A 13,392-nucleotide genomic window follows, 5' to 3' on the forward strand; every position below is an offset into this window, starting at 1 on the left:
GTGCAGTGGCGCATGACTAAAACCAGCACTTGGGAGGCTGAGACAGGAGGATAGCTGCAAGTGTGAGTCTAGCCTGGACTATATAGAGACGCCCTGTCTCAAAAAAACAAAACAAATAAACAAGTAAAATAAAATGGAAGCATGCATAATACAAAGAGAAAACCGTAGCCGGGGATTTAGCTCAGTGGTGAAAAAAAAAAGAGAAAAACCTCAGCCTCTAAAGAGCTGGGTTACTGAAGAGTAGATGCTTTCTGCGTGGCTGAGGTATTGATTATACGGCCAGCTTTTATTGAGCAACTACTAAAACAGACCTGCGGTCACCATATTCACTGACAATTGCCTAGGGTCCCCATATCAATCACAGAATCAACTTGCGGCCACCCCGGGACTGCTGTTCAGGCCCGGTCCTGCAAGCGGAGCTCTCGCCTGCACTCACACCCTGGGGCCCTCCCTGGAAGAGCCGGGAATCAGTTCCCCCAAGGGGTCTCTGAAATCCCGGAGCCTTGGTGCAGGGACCTAGGACAGAAGCAGAGAGTCGGAGGGCGACCAGGCTGGGGCAGCTGCTCCCCCTACACGAGCCGGACGCACAGCTGGGGGGAGGGAGCGGCGCATGCTCTGCGGCCGGAGGCGGAGGGCGCATTGCGGGCGCGGGCGCGGGCGCGAGCGCGGGGGGGGGGGCTGCGGCAGGTCTTCCCACCCGTGACAGCGCGTCCCACGTGTGACACTCCGCGCGGCAGGGGCGGGGGCGATGACTTGGCCCAGCCGGGCCCCTCCCCGCTGCGGAGACTTCGACATTCATGCTGATCGGGCAGGGGGCACCTGTTTCCACCCCCTCGTTCCCTTCCGATCCAGCTTGGAGCCCTTGAGGGACCCCCAGGGGACACCCGCCCCCAGGTCTGTCTCCATCGGCGCCCCAGTCTGTGTCCCCGTCCGTCCCGTCTCTGCTCGCTGTGCGTGTGTCAACTCCGCATCCCAGACACCTGCGCTCACCCAGGAGGGGGTGGGGGGTTGGGCTGGGAGGGGTCCCAGGGTCGGCGCGGGGTCAAGTCTGGGTCTGATTTCTCCGCGGTGTCACTGCAGACGAGTGCTAGGTGACACCCCGCAGGCTGTCACCGTGCGTCTGCCTGTCTGTGTGGGTGGCATCCTGCAGGAGGCTGAGTCTGGGGTCCCCGCGGGTCCAGGTGCCACCCGCGTAGGCCGTGTGTCACTAACCCGCTGCAGGCCCCGGTCCGCCCGTGTCCCTGCCTGAGTCTTGCCGGCTTGGCCCGCTTGTGTCCCCGAGTCGCCCGCGCGCGTTTGTGCTGTGTGTGCGCGCGCGCGCGTGCGCGCCGTGGCGAAGGTGGATCCGCTCCCTGCGCAGTGAAGCGGGCCCCGGCTGCCTCCTCCTCCCCCGCGCTGCTCCGCGCCGCCCAAGCCGAACCAGGCCGAACCGAGCTGGGGATGCAGCCTCCGCGCGATTCCGGGCGCGAAGCAGCCTGAGCGCGGCCCCGGGGGGGAGGGTGGGCCGAGGGGAGGGTCCTGCGGGCCGGGGGGGCGGGCACGGCGCACCCCCTCCCTCCCCACGCGCCCTCCCTCGCCGCCGCCTCCCCCCCCCCCCCCGCTCGCCGGGCACCGAGCGCGCTCGCTCCGGCCTGGCCGCCTCGTCGCAGCGCCATGGTACGTCGCCCCCCCCACTTTCGTTTTCGCCCAGGGACTTTTTGGGGGTGGTGCGTGGGCTCCGAGCGAAAGTTGCCAGGTCTGGGAGTGAGGGGGGGAGGCAGGAGGCGGGGGCCACCGGAGGAGGGGCTCGAAGCGGGGACCCCCACACCTTGCCGATCTCCACAGGACCCCCCTCTTTACACCCGCCGATCACCCCCCTTTCCTCCTCCCTCCCGGGCTGGGGGCGGAGCTGGCGCGCGGGGCGCAGCGGGGGACCCCAAGTGGGGGGCCCCTCGCGGGCGCTGCGGAGTTGGCGGGGAAGGCGGGGCTCCCGCAGAAGGGCCCCCCCATTTCCTCCGGCCAATCCCCCGCCCCCTCCTGGCCAGACTTTAGCGGGGGGGCCGCGGTCCGGGGTGCGCGACCCCTTCCCCCGAGCCAGCACCCGGATGCAGACACGTCACCCCCCCCCAGCCGGGTAGGGGCGCGCGGGCGGCCAGGCAGGGGGCGCTTGGCCCTGCGGGCTCCCGGCCCGGGAGCGCGGCGCACAGCTAGCGGAAAATGGCCGCTCCGAGAGGGCGGGGAGCGGGGCTCGAGCCGCCTTGAACTTGAGGCCGGGAGGGGGCGCAGCCCGGCCCCGCCCCCGCGACCCCGGCCCGGCCGCGACCTCGGGCTCTGCGCCAACGCGCGCCCCAGGCCCGGCGACAGCGGCTGCTCTTGGGGAGGGCGGGGGTCCGGTGTGCTGCGCGCGTGAGCGTCGGTGCGCGGGGGACTCCCGCGCCCACATGGGGGTCCCCCGCGCATCCACCGGCGCGCGGGTCCTGCCTTGTCCTGGTCCTCTTTGCGCGCGACCGTGGGTGTCTGCGAATCCACGTGTGTTGTGTGTTGTATGTGCGGTCTGCGCTTTGTGTGGCTGCGCGACAGCATGGTGCGCCTGGGTCACGGTACCGCGCGTCCTGCGGGGCGGCAGTGGGAAAGTGTCCGTGCTGTGCGTCCCTGGGTGACCGTGGGGTGTCCCTGCTTGAGGCCGTGGCAGGTTGTGTGTTTGGGGGTGGTGGCTGGTGAGAGCGAAACTGTATCGTGTGGCTGCGTCCCAGGGGATAGTTGGGTGTCGCTGTGTGCGCGCGACTCCGGGACGAGTGTCCCTGGGGACGGGTCTGCCCTGACCCCACCCCCCCTCACTGCACCCCCCTTCTTTTTTTCCTATAACTCAGGCAGCTGGGTGCTGGTGGGGGGTGGACAGGAGCTTTCTGGGCCTCTGCAAAACGCTGTCCCCCTTCGTCCGACCCCTGTCCAACCTCTTCTACTCCACTCAGCCTCAGTGTCTCCCATCTGCGGGGCTCGAGGTGGTCCCGGCTGGGCGCGAGGTGGCGCCGGGACGCGGTCACCCGGGGCTGCGCGTGCGCAGCGACCTGCCCGGGGCGGGGCGGGGCGGGGCGGGGCGGGCGCGGGGTTCCCCCTCCCTCTGCGGCCCCGGAGGACCCCAGGGGAAGGTGTCGGTCTCACAAGCGCAGTGCTGGCCTAGGCCGGGGTGGAGGGGTGGCTAAGGAGACCCCGGGGACTCCCTTTGCCCGGAGGATCCCGCGTGGCGCCGGGCGCGCCCCCAGCCCTGGCCCCGTGTGGCCCAGACGGGGCGGGCGCTCGGAGCTGTTTTCTCGCCTCCGGGGGAATCCCCGCCGCGCCCCGCCCCCACTCGCGCCTTTTTATATAATTTTCTAAATATAAAAGCTGCAAGGCCAGGCCGTCATCGCTCCTGTTTTGTTTTTGTTTTTTTTTAAATCCCCATCCCATTTGGGGGTACTGTTTGTAAAGGGGAGAAAAATTGGTCCCCCAAGTGCACAAGGATGCACACCTGAGTGAGTGAGAGCTGCCCCTGCCCAGCCTCGGAAGTCTCTCTCGCTGCTGCTCGGACACACACCTCAGGTCCCACTACGCCCCTGTGTGGGGCACAACATATGGCAGGACACCCTCACGGTATAGGTGTGTCTGCTCACACCACCCACAGACCCACGTGGACACACGCACACACTCAGGCACAGGGACTCACAGCAGCCGGCCCAGAGAAAGACAACCGCGTCCTTCCCTTTTCCCGCTCCGCTCCCCTGTCCCCCCACCGTGTTCCTTTGCCCAGCTCTGGGACGAGGTCACAGGGACATTCTGGGGGAGGAGCAGTGATGTGTGTGTGTGATCCCGTGTACATGGCAGAGTGTGTGCTTTGTGTGAACAGAGCTTCCACCTGTGGGCACAGGTGTGTGCTTGAGGAGTGTGTGCAGTGCGGGGGGGGGGGCGTGGTGGAGGGCGGGCTCCTGTGGGAGCTGGTGTGTGGCTGGCAGTGGTGTGTTGTGGGGAGCTGGGAGGGGGTTGTATGGCTGTGTGTATCTAGGGGGTCTCTGCGGTATTTGAGAGGAGGTGTGGTGGAGGTTTTGTGTGTGTGTATCTGTCTATAGAGTCTGTGTGTGTGTATCAGTTTGAGTCTGTGGTGTGCATGTGTGGGTGTGGTGTGTCTGATCCAGCCCAGTGACACAACCCACCTTTCCCTTTTTTCTTTTGGTACCGGGGATCCAACTCAGGTCCTTGCGCTTTCAAGGCAGGTGACAGAACCACTGAGCTAAATCCCCAGCCCCCCACCTTTCCCTTTGTGACCAAAGAGCCTCCTGTCCTCTCTCAGAGCCTTCTGTCCCCATAATGGGTAAAATGGGGACCACACGGACCCGTTGCAAGAGCAGAGGGAATGTGCCAAGGGTGGTGTGGCCACCACGGTGCATTCAGCAGGAGCTTATGTGGCCTGGCTTCGTTCCCTTGCTCTCGGGGTGTGGTAGCTGTGGGGTGACCCTGGGGTCCTGGGGGCCCTGCGCGAGAGCTGATCAGTGTTGTGTGCTGAATGTTTTAAGGTTTGCTGTTTAATCACACAAGTGTGTCAGATGGGGAGGAGGGTGCAGAGTGAAGAGAGAGCCTCTCTGTCTGCACCCCGTCTCTGGGTGGGACCCCACTTTGGAGGTGCCCTCCTGAGCTTTGCCTGAGTGACTGCCCCACAGATTCCCAGCCTCGGGGGTCCCTGACCATTCACCTGAGGGACCAGATGTGTAGCCTTGCAGAGGACACTGCAGCTACATAGGGAGTTCTTATAAAGGATACGTGTATTCTTGTAAAGGATACGTGAGTATTTCTCGAAGGGAACTACCCTGCAAGTCCTGTGGACCAAACTCAGGGCCTTTGTGCTGACCTACATCCCCAGCCCTTTAAAACATTTTTTATTTTGAGACAGGGTCTCGCTAAGTAGCTAAGTTGCCCAGGCTGGGCTCAAGCTTGGGATCCTCCTGCCTCAGCCTCCCTGAGTATCGGGATGAAGGGTGTAGGCCACCAGCCTGCTAGGTATACTGCTATTAAGGATACATTTAGGGCCAGGGATTTAGCTCAGTGGTACTGCCATCTGCCTTGCAAGCACAAGGTCTCGAGTTTGATTCCTCTGGCACCAAAAAAAAAAAAAAAGGATACATTTGTAACTATGTAGGGTTACATATGTATTCTTATAAAGGATACTTGCATGATTTTATAAGGAATACGTGTGTATACTTTTTAAAAATCCTAAGTGAGGACTGGGCATTTAGCTCAGTGGCTTCACCGCCTGCTGCACAAGCACAAGGACCCAAGTTCAATCCCCAGAACCAAAAAAAAAAAAAAATTCTAAAAATCCTAACTGAGCGCCTGGGTTCTCTATTGCAGGGGGTCTCAACCAGGGGATTCTGCCCTTGGGGGTATTTCAGTGGCCACATGTGGGAGAGGTGGTCCTGGTGTGAACGGGTGGAGGCCAGGATGCTGGTCAGCACCCTGCAGTGCCCAGGACAGCCACCAACGGGAAGCCAAGAGAAGCGGCTCTAATCTATGGGTTGCCCCACCCCGCCCCTACAGCCTTTGGAGATGATTGTGGGGAGCTGTGGTCTGTGCCTGGCTGTATAGTATTCCGGGGTCATGAACTGGCCCTCTTTAGGGGCACACGGTGGCTGCTTTCCAGTTAGTGGTCTTTGTGCTATCAGATGGCAGTCACACCACCTTGCGCACCTGTATCTGGGACACTGGGTATTTATTGGTTTATCCACAATCCAGGGGCATAGGAATTGTCATGGCCGCATTTCACAGAGGGGAAAATGAGGCAGACAGGCCAGATTGCAGGCTGGAGGAGACATAGACCCAGGCAGCCGCCCTGCACCACCTTTAGTGTGTTTAGCAGACCTACTATGGGTGCTTACCACTACTGCTAAGTAACTGCTGCATGGCTGGCAAGTGGGAGGGGCTGGGGGGCATCTGGGGCTCCATGTGGGCTGGGAGAGCAGTCTGAGGTCAACTTCAACTCCTAAGTACCTGTGCATTTTTGTTTGTTTGTTTGTTTTTTGGTTTGTTTTTTTTGAGACAGGGTCTCCCTGGGCCGGGGATTTAGCTCAGTGGTTTCAACACCTGCTTCGCAAGCGCAAGGACCCGAGTTCAGTCCCTGGTACCACAAAAAAAAAAAGAGAGACAGGGTCTCCCTGTATAGTTCAGGCTGGCTTTGAACTCACTGTGTAGCCCAAGCTGGCTTCAAACTTTGTGGTGATCCTCCTGCCTCAGCCTCCTGAGTGCTGGGACTACAGGCGTGTACTCCCACATTCAGCTGCCTGTGCAGTTTAGATTTCACCCCGTATGTGCTCATGGCTTGCTTTAGTAAGATAGCACCTTTTGCTATGTTGGCATTTGGATTCCTAGATGCCCCCTCCTCGTTCATCCTGCTGGGATGTTAATGCCCCTTCCAGCTGTACAGTAGGTTAGAAAACATTTATTGAGGCTTCAGCTTTCATTCTGTGGAGCAGGGACCCGGCAGGGGGCCAAGGGACAGGGGCAACCAGAATCTGGCAGCCTCCTGAGCCAGCTGGTGGCCCTGAGAGAGTGGGTTTGTCCTCCTGGCCTCAGTTTCCATTGCTGGAACTAGAGGATAACAAGGCTGTGGATGTCATCCCTGCCCCAGCTCTCGGCTCAACCTGTTGAGAGGGCATCATGTGGCTTCAGGATGCCTGGAGGGGTGAGTCACAGTGGGCCAGGTTTTCTAAGAATGACCAAGTAATGTTGTGCTAAAGTGACTTTGTTCTTATGCGGGTGACCCCTTGGGGTGTGTGGCTGGGCCACTTCGAAGAGAGAGGAGGAGAGACAGACTCCAAGCTGGCTGGAGGTCACCAGGTGGGAGAACAGTGCCTCTTTAGGAGCTTTGGGCTCGGACCTGGTGGCGCACACCTGTTATCCCAGGTGTGGCAGGAGGATTGCTATCCAGGAGGCTGAGGCAGGAGGATCACTAGTTCAAGGGCAGCCTGGGCAATTTTATAAAACCTGGTATCAAAATAAAATCGAAAGGGCTGGGGTGTTCCTCCGTGACAAGCATTTGCTTTGATGGAGGGGCCCTGGCTTTGATCCCTAGTACCTCAAAGGGGAAAAAAGGAATCAGGGCTCCAGTGGCCTGGAGACACCTTTCTCCACGTGGTGCTCACAACCTCAGTTTCCCGATCTGTGAAGTGAGCACACCACTGGGGCTGGTAGGAACTGCTGAGCAGGAAGGGCAGAGGTGATGCTAGGATTGAAGTGGCCAGCTGCGCATCGGGCTGGCCCGGTCCTTCCAGAGTCTTGGGGAGACCCAGAGCACGGCCAGTGTCCCCCCACCCCGGTTTCTCCTTTGGGGCTGGCGGAGGAGGGGAGGCCTTTCTGGCCACAAGAGAAACCCTTGTTCCCAAATCTCTGCGGCCCCAGAGCTGCAGCTCCTGTGTGGCTCCTGGGACGCAGGGAAAGGGGGTCCCTTGAGCCCCCCGCCCCGTGCCGCGCACCCCACGCCCGCTCCACGCGCGCCCCCGAGCCCGCCCAGCTCTACATCTTTAAGGGGAAAGGCGCGCTCCCGCCGCTCTGCGCACGACACTGCTCCATTCCCTCCCTCCCCCCTTGGCTCGGTCCTGCAACTTCCCGGCCAGCTCGGGGCGCCGGGCGGGGTGGGGGGTGCGCGCCTAAAATCCAGCCCCGGCCCCTCCGTGTCCAGCAACGGCCCAGCCCCCGTCGTCACCACCTCCCCTTGGCGCGGGCGGGACACTTGCGGTGGGGGCGTCGGGGGCCCACGAGGACCCAGGCTGGGGTGCGTTGGGGGGGCGCGGGGGGCGGAGGGAGCTGGGAGGGTTAGTCAGGCGCAGGGTTCCTGAGACTTTGGGGGGGGGGACGTTCCTTCCTGACTCGCGCTCTTTTTTCCCTCTTTTCTTTGAAAGTTGGATCCTGCAAAGTGGGAGGGGAGAGAAATGGGGGGAGGGCGAGACGGAGAGAAGAAGGGGGCGCAGCAAAGGAGAGGGAGTCGGACAGAGACGGGGAGATCGGGGAGGCGCGCGCCGGAGCGAGGGAGGAGGAGGAGGGGGAGCCTGAGGGAGGAGGCGGGAGGCCGCGGGAGGAGGCGGCGGCCTGGGGGGGTTGGAAAATGACTCAGTAAGTTCCGCGCCCGCTCCGGCCGCCCTGCGCCTCCCGCCGCGCCCGGGATGTATTCGTCCCCGCTGTGTCTGACCCAGGTACGCCCCCCGCCCGGCGCCCCCCGAAACCTTCCCCCCAAAGGGAGCCCCCAACCCCGGCTCTGCGCCCCCCTGTGCACCCCGAGTTTGGAAGCCGGACAAGGCGGGACGAAAAAGGCGCGCGTCTCTCCCGCCACCTCCACGGGTCGGGGGTCCGGTGGAGGACGGGTTAGGCCGAAGACCCCCCCATCACAAGCACTCGCGGGGGCCCCCAAGAGTAGAGACTCCCGCCCAGCTCGCCCACCCGAGCTCGGGACCGCTCCCCACTTCTGGACGCGGGGCTCCGGCTGCAACCCTGGCCTCCCCCCACCCGGGGCACGCTCCCCCCAACTTGGGGAGATTGGGGAGCGGGAGACCCCGAAAGAGGCAAAGGCGAGGTTCCGCGCCTGGGAGGCATCCAGAGGGTCCCCGCTGGAGCCCCTACCCCAGCTGTGCCAGGGAAGGGGACCCCTCCGTGTCCCCCAGCCCGCGCCTCCCCCACTCGGCCCACGTGTGCGCGGGGGGGGGCGTACGGAGTTGGAGGCGCGGGGCGGGGGATGGGGGCTCTGGGGTCCCCGCTCGCCTCCTCCCTGCCCAGTTCCCCAGCCCCGTCCGGTATTTTCGACGCATCGATCGTGAATTATTGAGCTGCCGCCGCCGCCGCGGCTTGGGGCGGGAGAAGCGGGGCGGCCGGGCCCGGCGGGTCACTGCAGCGCTGCCAGCGCCACCTGCCCCCTCCCTGGCTCGCTGTCACCCCTGGCGCAGCTCCCAGATGCCCCGGGCTGAGCTTTGGGCCAGGGGTAGGGAGAGGTGTGGGAGGGGGCCGGAACCCCCACCCCCAAGACCCGCAGATCCTGGTCCCAGCTCTTGGTGCCCCTCTAGGGTTGCGGTGTGTTGGGCCCCCGCGGAGGCTCTGGCCTCAGTTTCCCCCAGGTTAACTGGGGCTAAGGCAGAGGCAAGGCGTCCTCCAGACTGGAAAGCTCAGGGCCAGCGGGAATGAACTGCAAAACCAGCCAGGGCTTGCGGGGGAGGGTGCCGGTTTGGGGTCCCCCTATGCGCGATCCTGCAGCGCCCCCTCATGAGAGGGACGTGGGACTGGTGCTGAGGGGGCTCCCAGCCCTGTCCTCCCCAGGCTCCCCGGGTGACCTTGGACAAGTCCCAGTGCCTCCTAGGCCTCAGTTTCCCTTTCTGAGCAGCTTTTGGGGGCGTCCCCCGAAGCAGGTGTCCCCTTGAAGGTCTCCCGAACAACTAAGGCTTGCTGTGTGACCTTGGGCGGGCTTTGAAGTCTCTGTGCTGGCGAGGGGCCCTCACTGGGTCCCCTCTAACTGCAGGGACAGACAGCTGGAAGGCCGCCCTGGTGTCATGGAATTCCCCCACCAGGGCCAGGACGCTGCGTCCACACTGCTGCTGGGGTGGGGTGCAGACCTGGCCTCAGTGTCCCTGGCAGCCGGGCAAGGCCTTCCAGGAGGGCTGTGGTGGAGACATAAGGACCGCACCTTGCAGCACCCAAGGGACAGAGAGGCAGGCAAAGGCACAGGACAGAGGCTCGAGGTGCAGGCCGGGGTGCAGGTGGGGTCCCCGCTGCCCCCCTGGGGTCCTCTTTGCCCCTGGTGCCCTGGAGAGGAGTCTGGGACCCCTTCAGGTTCTCTGCAGCCTGTGTTTGTCCCTTACAGGTCCAGCCTGCTCTGGGGTCTCCAGGGGGCTCAGAAGGACTCCCCAGCCCCGGCTTCCTGCCTCAGTCTCCCCAACCCCTCTGCTGCCTGGTGCCCGCCATGCTGGTCCCTTCCGGTCTTTATCGCTGTCTCTCCTGGCGTCTGTGCCTCTCCGATTCCTATCCTCCTCCCTCTCCGTCTCCCTCCTCCTTTCTCTCCTCCTCCCTTCACTCCGAAGAGTCCCAGTCTCTCAGTCTGTCTCTCCATCCGTCTCTCTGTCTCTGTGTGTCTCTCTATCTCTCACTCAGCTAATTTTACAACCCGGGTCCTCCCTAAAATAGCTCCCTTTTTAGCTGAGCTGACCCGGATCCTCCCGGGGAGCCCGGCAGCCCTGAGGGAGGGAGGCGGGGGCCGCGCTGGTGCCAGCTCGCCCAGTGCCACCCGGGCCGCTGCGGCGGGCGCCCTGGAGGATTCTGGGAGCCCGAGCCAGGTCCGGCGGTGACTCAAACACTTTTTCACTTTTACTCCTAAGAGGAACTGTGTGGACCTGCCGCTCCTTCCATAAATCCTGCCAGGGAGGTGGCCTCCCTCCCTCCGCCCGCCCTCTCTCCCTCCCATCAGCGCCACGTTAGTTATTCCGGGTTTGGGGCCAAAGCCCTGCTGGCTGCGGTGCGGAGGCTTCCCCGGCCTCGGGCTGGGCCTGGGCCACCTCCACAGCGCCTCCCGAAGTCATTCATTCCTCCCCCTCCTTGCCTCTCCCGGCGGCGGCAGCTTTCAACTGCCAGGATCCCAGTGGGGAAACTGAGGCGAGCAGTGGTTCCCTGGCTTCTGTTGGATCGAATAGAGGATCATGCAGCTGCTCTGTGGCCCCAAGTGGCAGCTGGGCTGGGGAGGCTGAGGCAGCGGGGTGCAGGCCCAGGGTGGGTTCTGGAGTGGGGCTGGAGCAGGCCCCCCAGCACCTCAGGCCGGGAAAGGGGCTGACTCAGAGAGGGACAGGGCCTGGCCAGGGCAGCCGCGTGGGGAGCTTAGGGCCAGGTTCCACCTGGCTGCTGCGCAGGTGGGGGCTCCCCGCGTGTCCCCTCTCCCCTGTCTCTGTCCGTCTCTGTCTCTGTCTCCGCCTCCCCGCTCTGTGCCTCCCAGAGCCCGGGTCAGGCGCCCGGTAAATCACCAAGCTGGGATTCTGGCAGACTCAGCAATTCTCTCTCCTCTCTCTCTCTCTCTCTCTCTCTCTCTCTCTCTCTCTCTCTCTCTCTCTCTCTCTCTCTCTCCCTCTCTCCCCCCCATCTCTCCATCTCTCACCACATAGATGGCAAAGGCCACCATGTCCCAGCCAGGCCCCCTCCCCCGCCCCGTGCTCCCACCACTGGCTGGGGCACCTGAGTCCTCCCCTGCCCACCACGCACATGCTGCGCATGCGCACGTGCAGCCCCGCCTCCCCGGCCCCCAGCGACCCCATGCGGGGCGCCATGCCCACGCGTCAGTCCACAAGTCCGAGCCCCCGGGGCCTCTGTCAGATACACCTGAAAATCATGCTCAGGAAGCTCAGACTCACTGTTCTCGTCCCCAGCTCTGTGACACCCAGGAAGGTGACACTGGAGGTGGCTGCATCCCCACGCTCACAGTTTCCCCACCGTGAGAGGAAGGGAACCATGCCCCTCACCTCTGAGCTGGGGAGGGCGGGGACACTTTCGAGATTTAGAAGGGCCTGGCACTCAGTAGGTGCTCAATAAATGCCCATTTCGTGCATGAGTGATTCTGTCGGTTGAGAGAAGGGACTTTGGTCTCCCTGAGGTTCCCTCTCACCCCACATAAAATGGGGGCAGAGTCATGCTTTTCTCAGATACCCTCCCTTAGTGTGGTACCCGGTGTACAGTAGGCGCCAAATAAGTGCTACTGCAATGGCAGTCATCGATAGACTAATAGCTGTGTTAAACATCTCTTGGGTGTTTCCAACGTCATCCTGTCACTACCGCGTGTGAACTGGGCTTTGGACAGACTGATAGTAGCCAGAAGATCCTGGCTGTGGCTAGTGCAGTGGCACACCCGTCTTAGCACTCTAGGAGGCTGAGGCAGGAGGATCACAAGTTTGAACCCAGCCTGGGGAACTTAGTGATTTAGTGAGACCTCTCAGGATAAAAAGGGGCTGGGGATGGAGCTCAGTGCGAAGGCCCTGGTTCTACCCCAAGTGTGCTGAAAACAAAAGGCTCTTCCTGCCCAGCCCTGCGCAGGGTCCTCCTGAGCCTGGCCAGACCCGGGGGGACATCGTTGTAAGTTGGGGTGCAGGGATGAGGGGTCACGGCATTGTCTCCTGACTGGTCTGAATGCTGGAGATGTAGCAGTGAGTAAAATATAAAATCCATGCGGGTGCAGGGTTGGGAGTCCTGCCAGGACATAGGGTATCAGGGCAGGACCCCAAGCGAGAGGAAGGGGTCCCAGGGGGATCTGGAGTGTGGGGCCTTGGTGGCTTCCCCTGAGCGCAGGTGCAGTGACAGTGCCTGTGTTGCACACTGTGAACCCCGGAGAGACTCAGCATCCTCCTGTCTCCACCCCATGCTCTGGCTGCTCCTGCACCACTGGGATCCCTGTGGCCCCAGGGCCTTTACTCGGGTTCTGTCCCTGGAAAGGTCTTCACTGGGACTGTCAGCTTCCAGGTCTTATCCACGTGTCCCCTTCCACAAGAGACCTCCCTGGCAGTCCCAACTAAGACAGGAGCCCCCAGGGCCCCTGGCCCCTAAACTCCACTCAGTGCCTTCAGAGTTCTCTACTCAGCAACACATCGAATCACCTATCTGCAGATCTGTTTTACATCCACCCCAGATAAGACCCAGTGAAGGCGGGACCCTGGTCTCAGCCAGATCCCTGGCACCGTGCTTGAGGCTGCCACACAGCAGGCACTCAGTGTGTTTACTGAATGACCAAGTAAATCTTTGGCTCACAGGGCAAGATGAGAGGTATCTCAAGCTTTGACTTGGGGGGAAGGAATTACCCATGTTTGCAACTGTGATGCTAGATGGGCCTGGGTGTGAATATGAGCTGTGTTGCTCACTAGCTGTGTGTGCTCTTCCAGCTTGGAGAAGGGGGCATTGGGATGAAGGCTTTGATGGATGCATAGGTGTTTCACATGAGCAGAGGTGGATTTGGTGTTTACTAGGGACTGTTGGATTGCTTACCTTTGGGACTGGGAAGAGCAGTTTCAGATTCTGGTTTGCTACCCTGGGCCATGGGGAGGCACAAAGAGGAACACAGTTCAGCAGGATGACAGAGCAGGTCTCAGAGATCCCTGTTCTTTGTGGTCTAGGCTTGGTTTAGGGCAAACTCTGGGGAGAACAGGAAGGGGGGGATTGGGGGAAAGGGCATTGAGGAATGTGTAGGAGTTTGGGGAAATGCTCAGCAGCGTGTCTCCTTTGTCCAGTTCTGCCTATGAGGGCACTGGGAGATGCCTGGGAAATAGACCCTGGCTATTACAGGTCTTGTGGGACAAAGAAAGGGACAGACTCTTCATCTCACCTGGTCTGACCTCCTAGGGGAGGACAAAGGTGGACCAGGCAGCAGGTCCATGACCCAGTTAC

At 62.1% G+C, this 13,392-nt stretch overlaps 1 protein-coding gene across 9 annotated transcripts in view; it reads left to right on the forward strand.

Moving 5' to 3' along the window:
• Positions 1–659: 659 nt before the first annotated feature.
• Positions 660–13,392, forward strand: part of Nfic (nuclear factor I C) — a 52,541-nt gene continuing 39,808 nt past the window's right edge. For 3 of the 9 annotated variants that reach the window (XM_013065883.3, XM_087201480.1, XM_087201481.1), the window contains exon 1: positions 1,333–1,656. In XM_013065883.3, coding sequence (XP_012921337.1) covers positions 1,654–1,656 — 3 coding nt within the window. In that variant the 5' untranslated portion in view covers positions 1,333–1,653. Of the gene's footprint in view, positions 895–1,332; positions 1,657–7,603; positions 7,775–7,946; positions 8,193–13,392 lie in introns of those variants that run through there. The other 6 variants (XM_087201479.1, XM_021245166.2, XM_021245165.2 and 3 more) reach the window with 6 other exon arrangements.

The sequence above is a fragment of the Heterocephalus glaber genome, unplaced genomic scaffold (genome assembly GCF_053883595.1).
Source record: "Heterocephalus glaber isolate CG9 unplaced genomic scaffold, H.glaber_assembly_v1.0 deba00001760, whole genome shotgun sequence".
NCBI classification, from domain to species: domain Eukaryota; kingdom Metazoa; phylum Chordata; class Mammalia; order Rodentia; family Bathyergidae; genus Heterocephalus; species Heterocephalus glaber.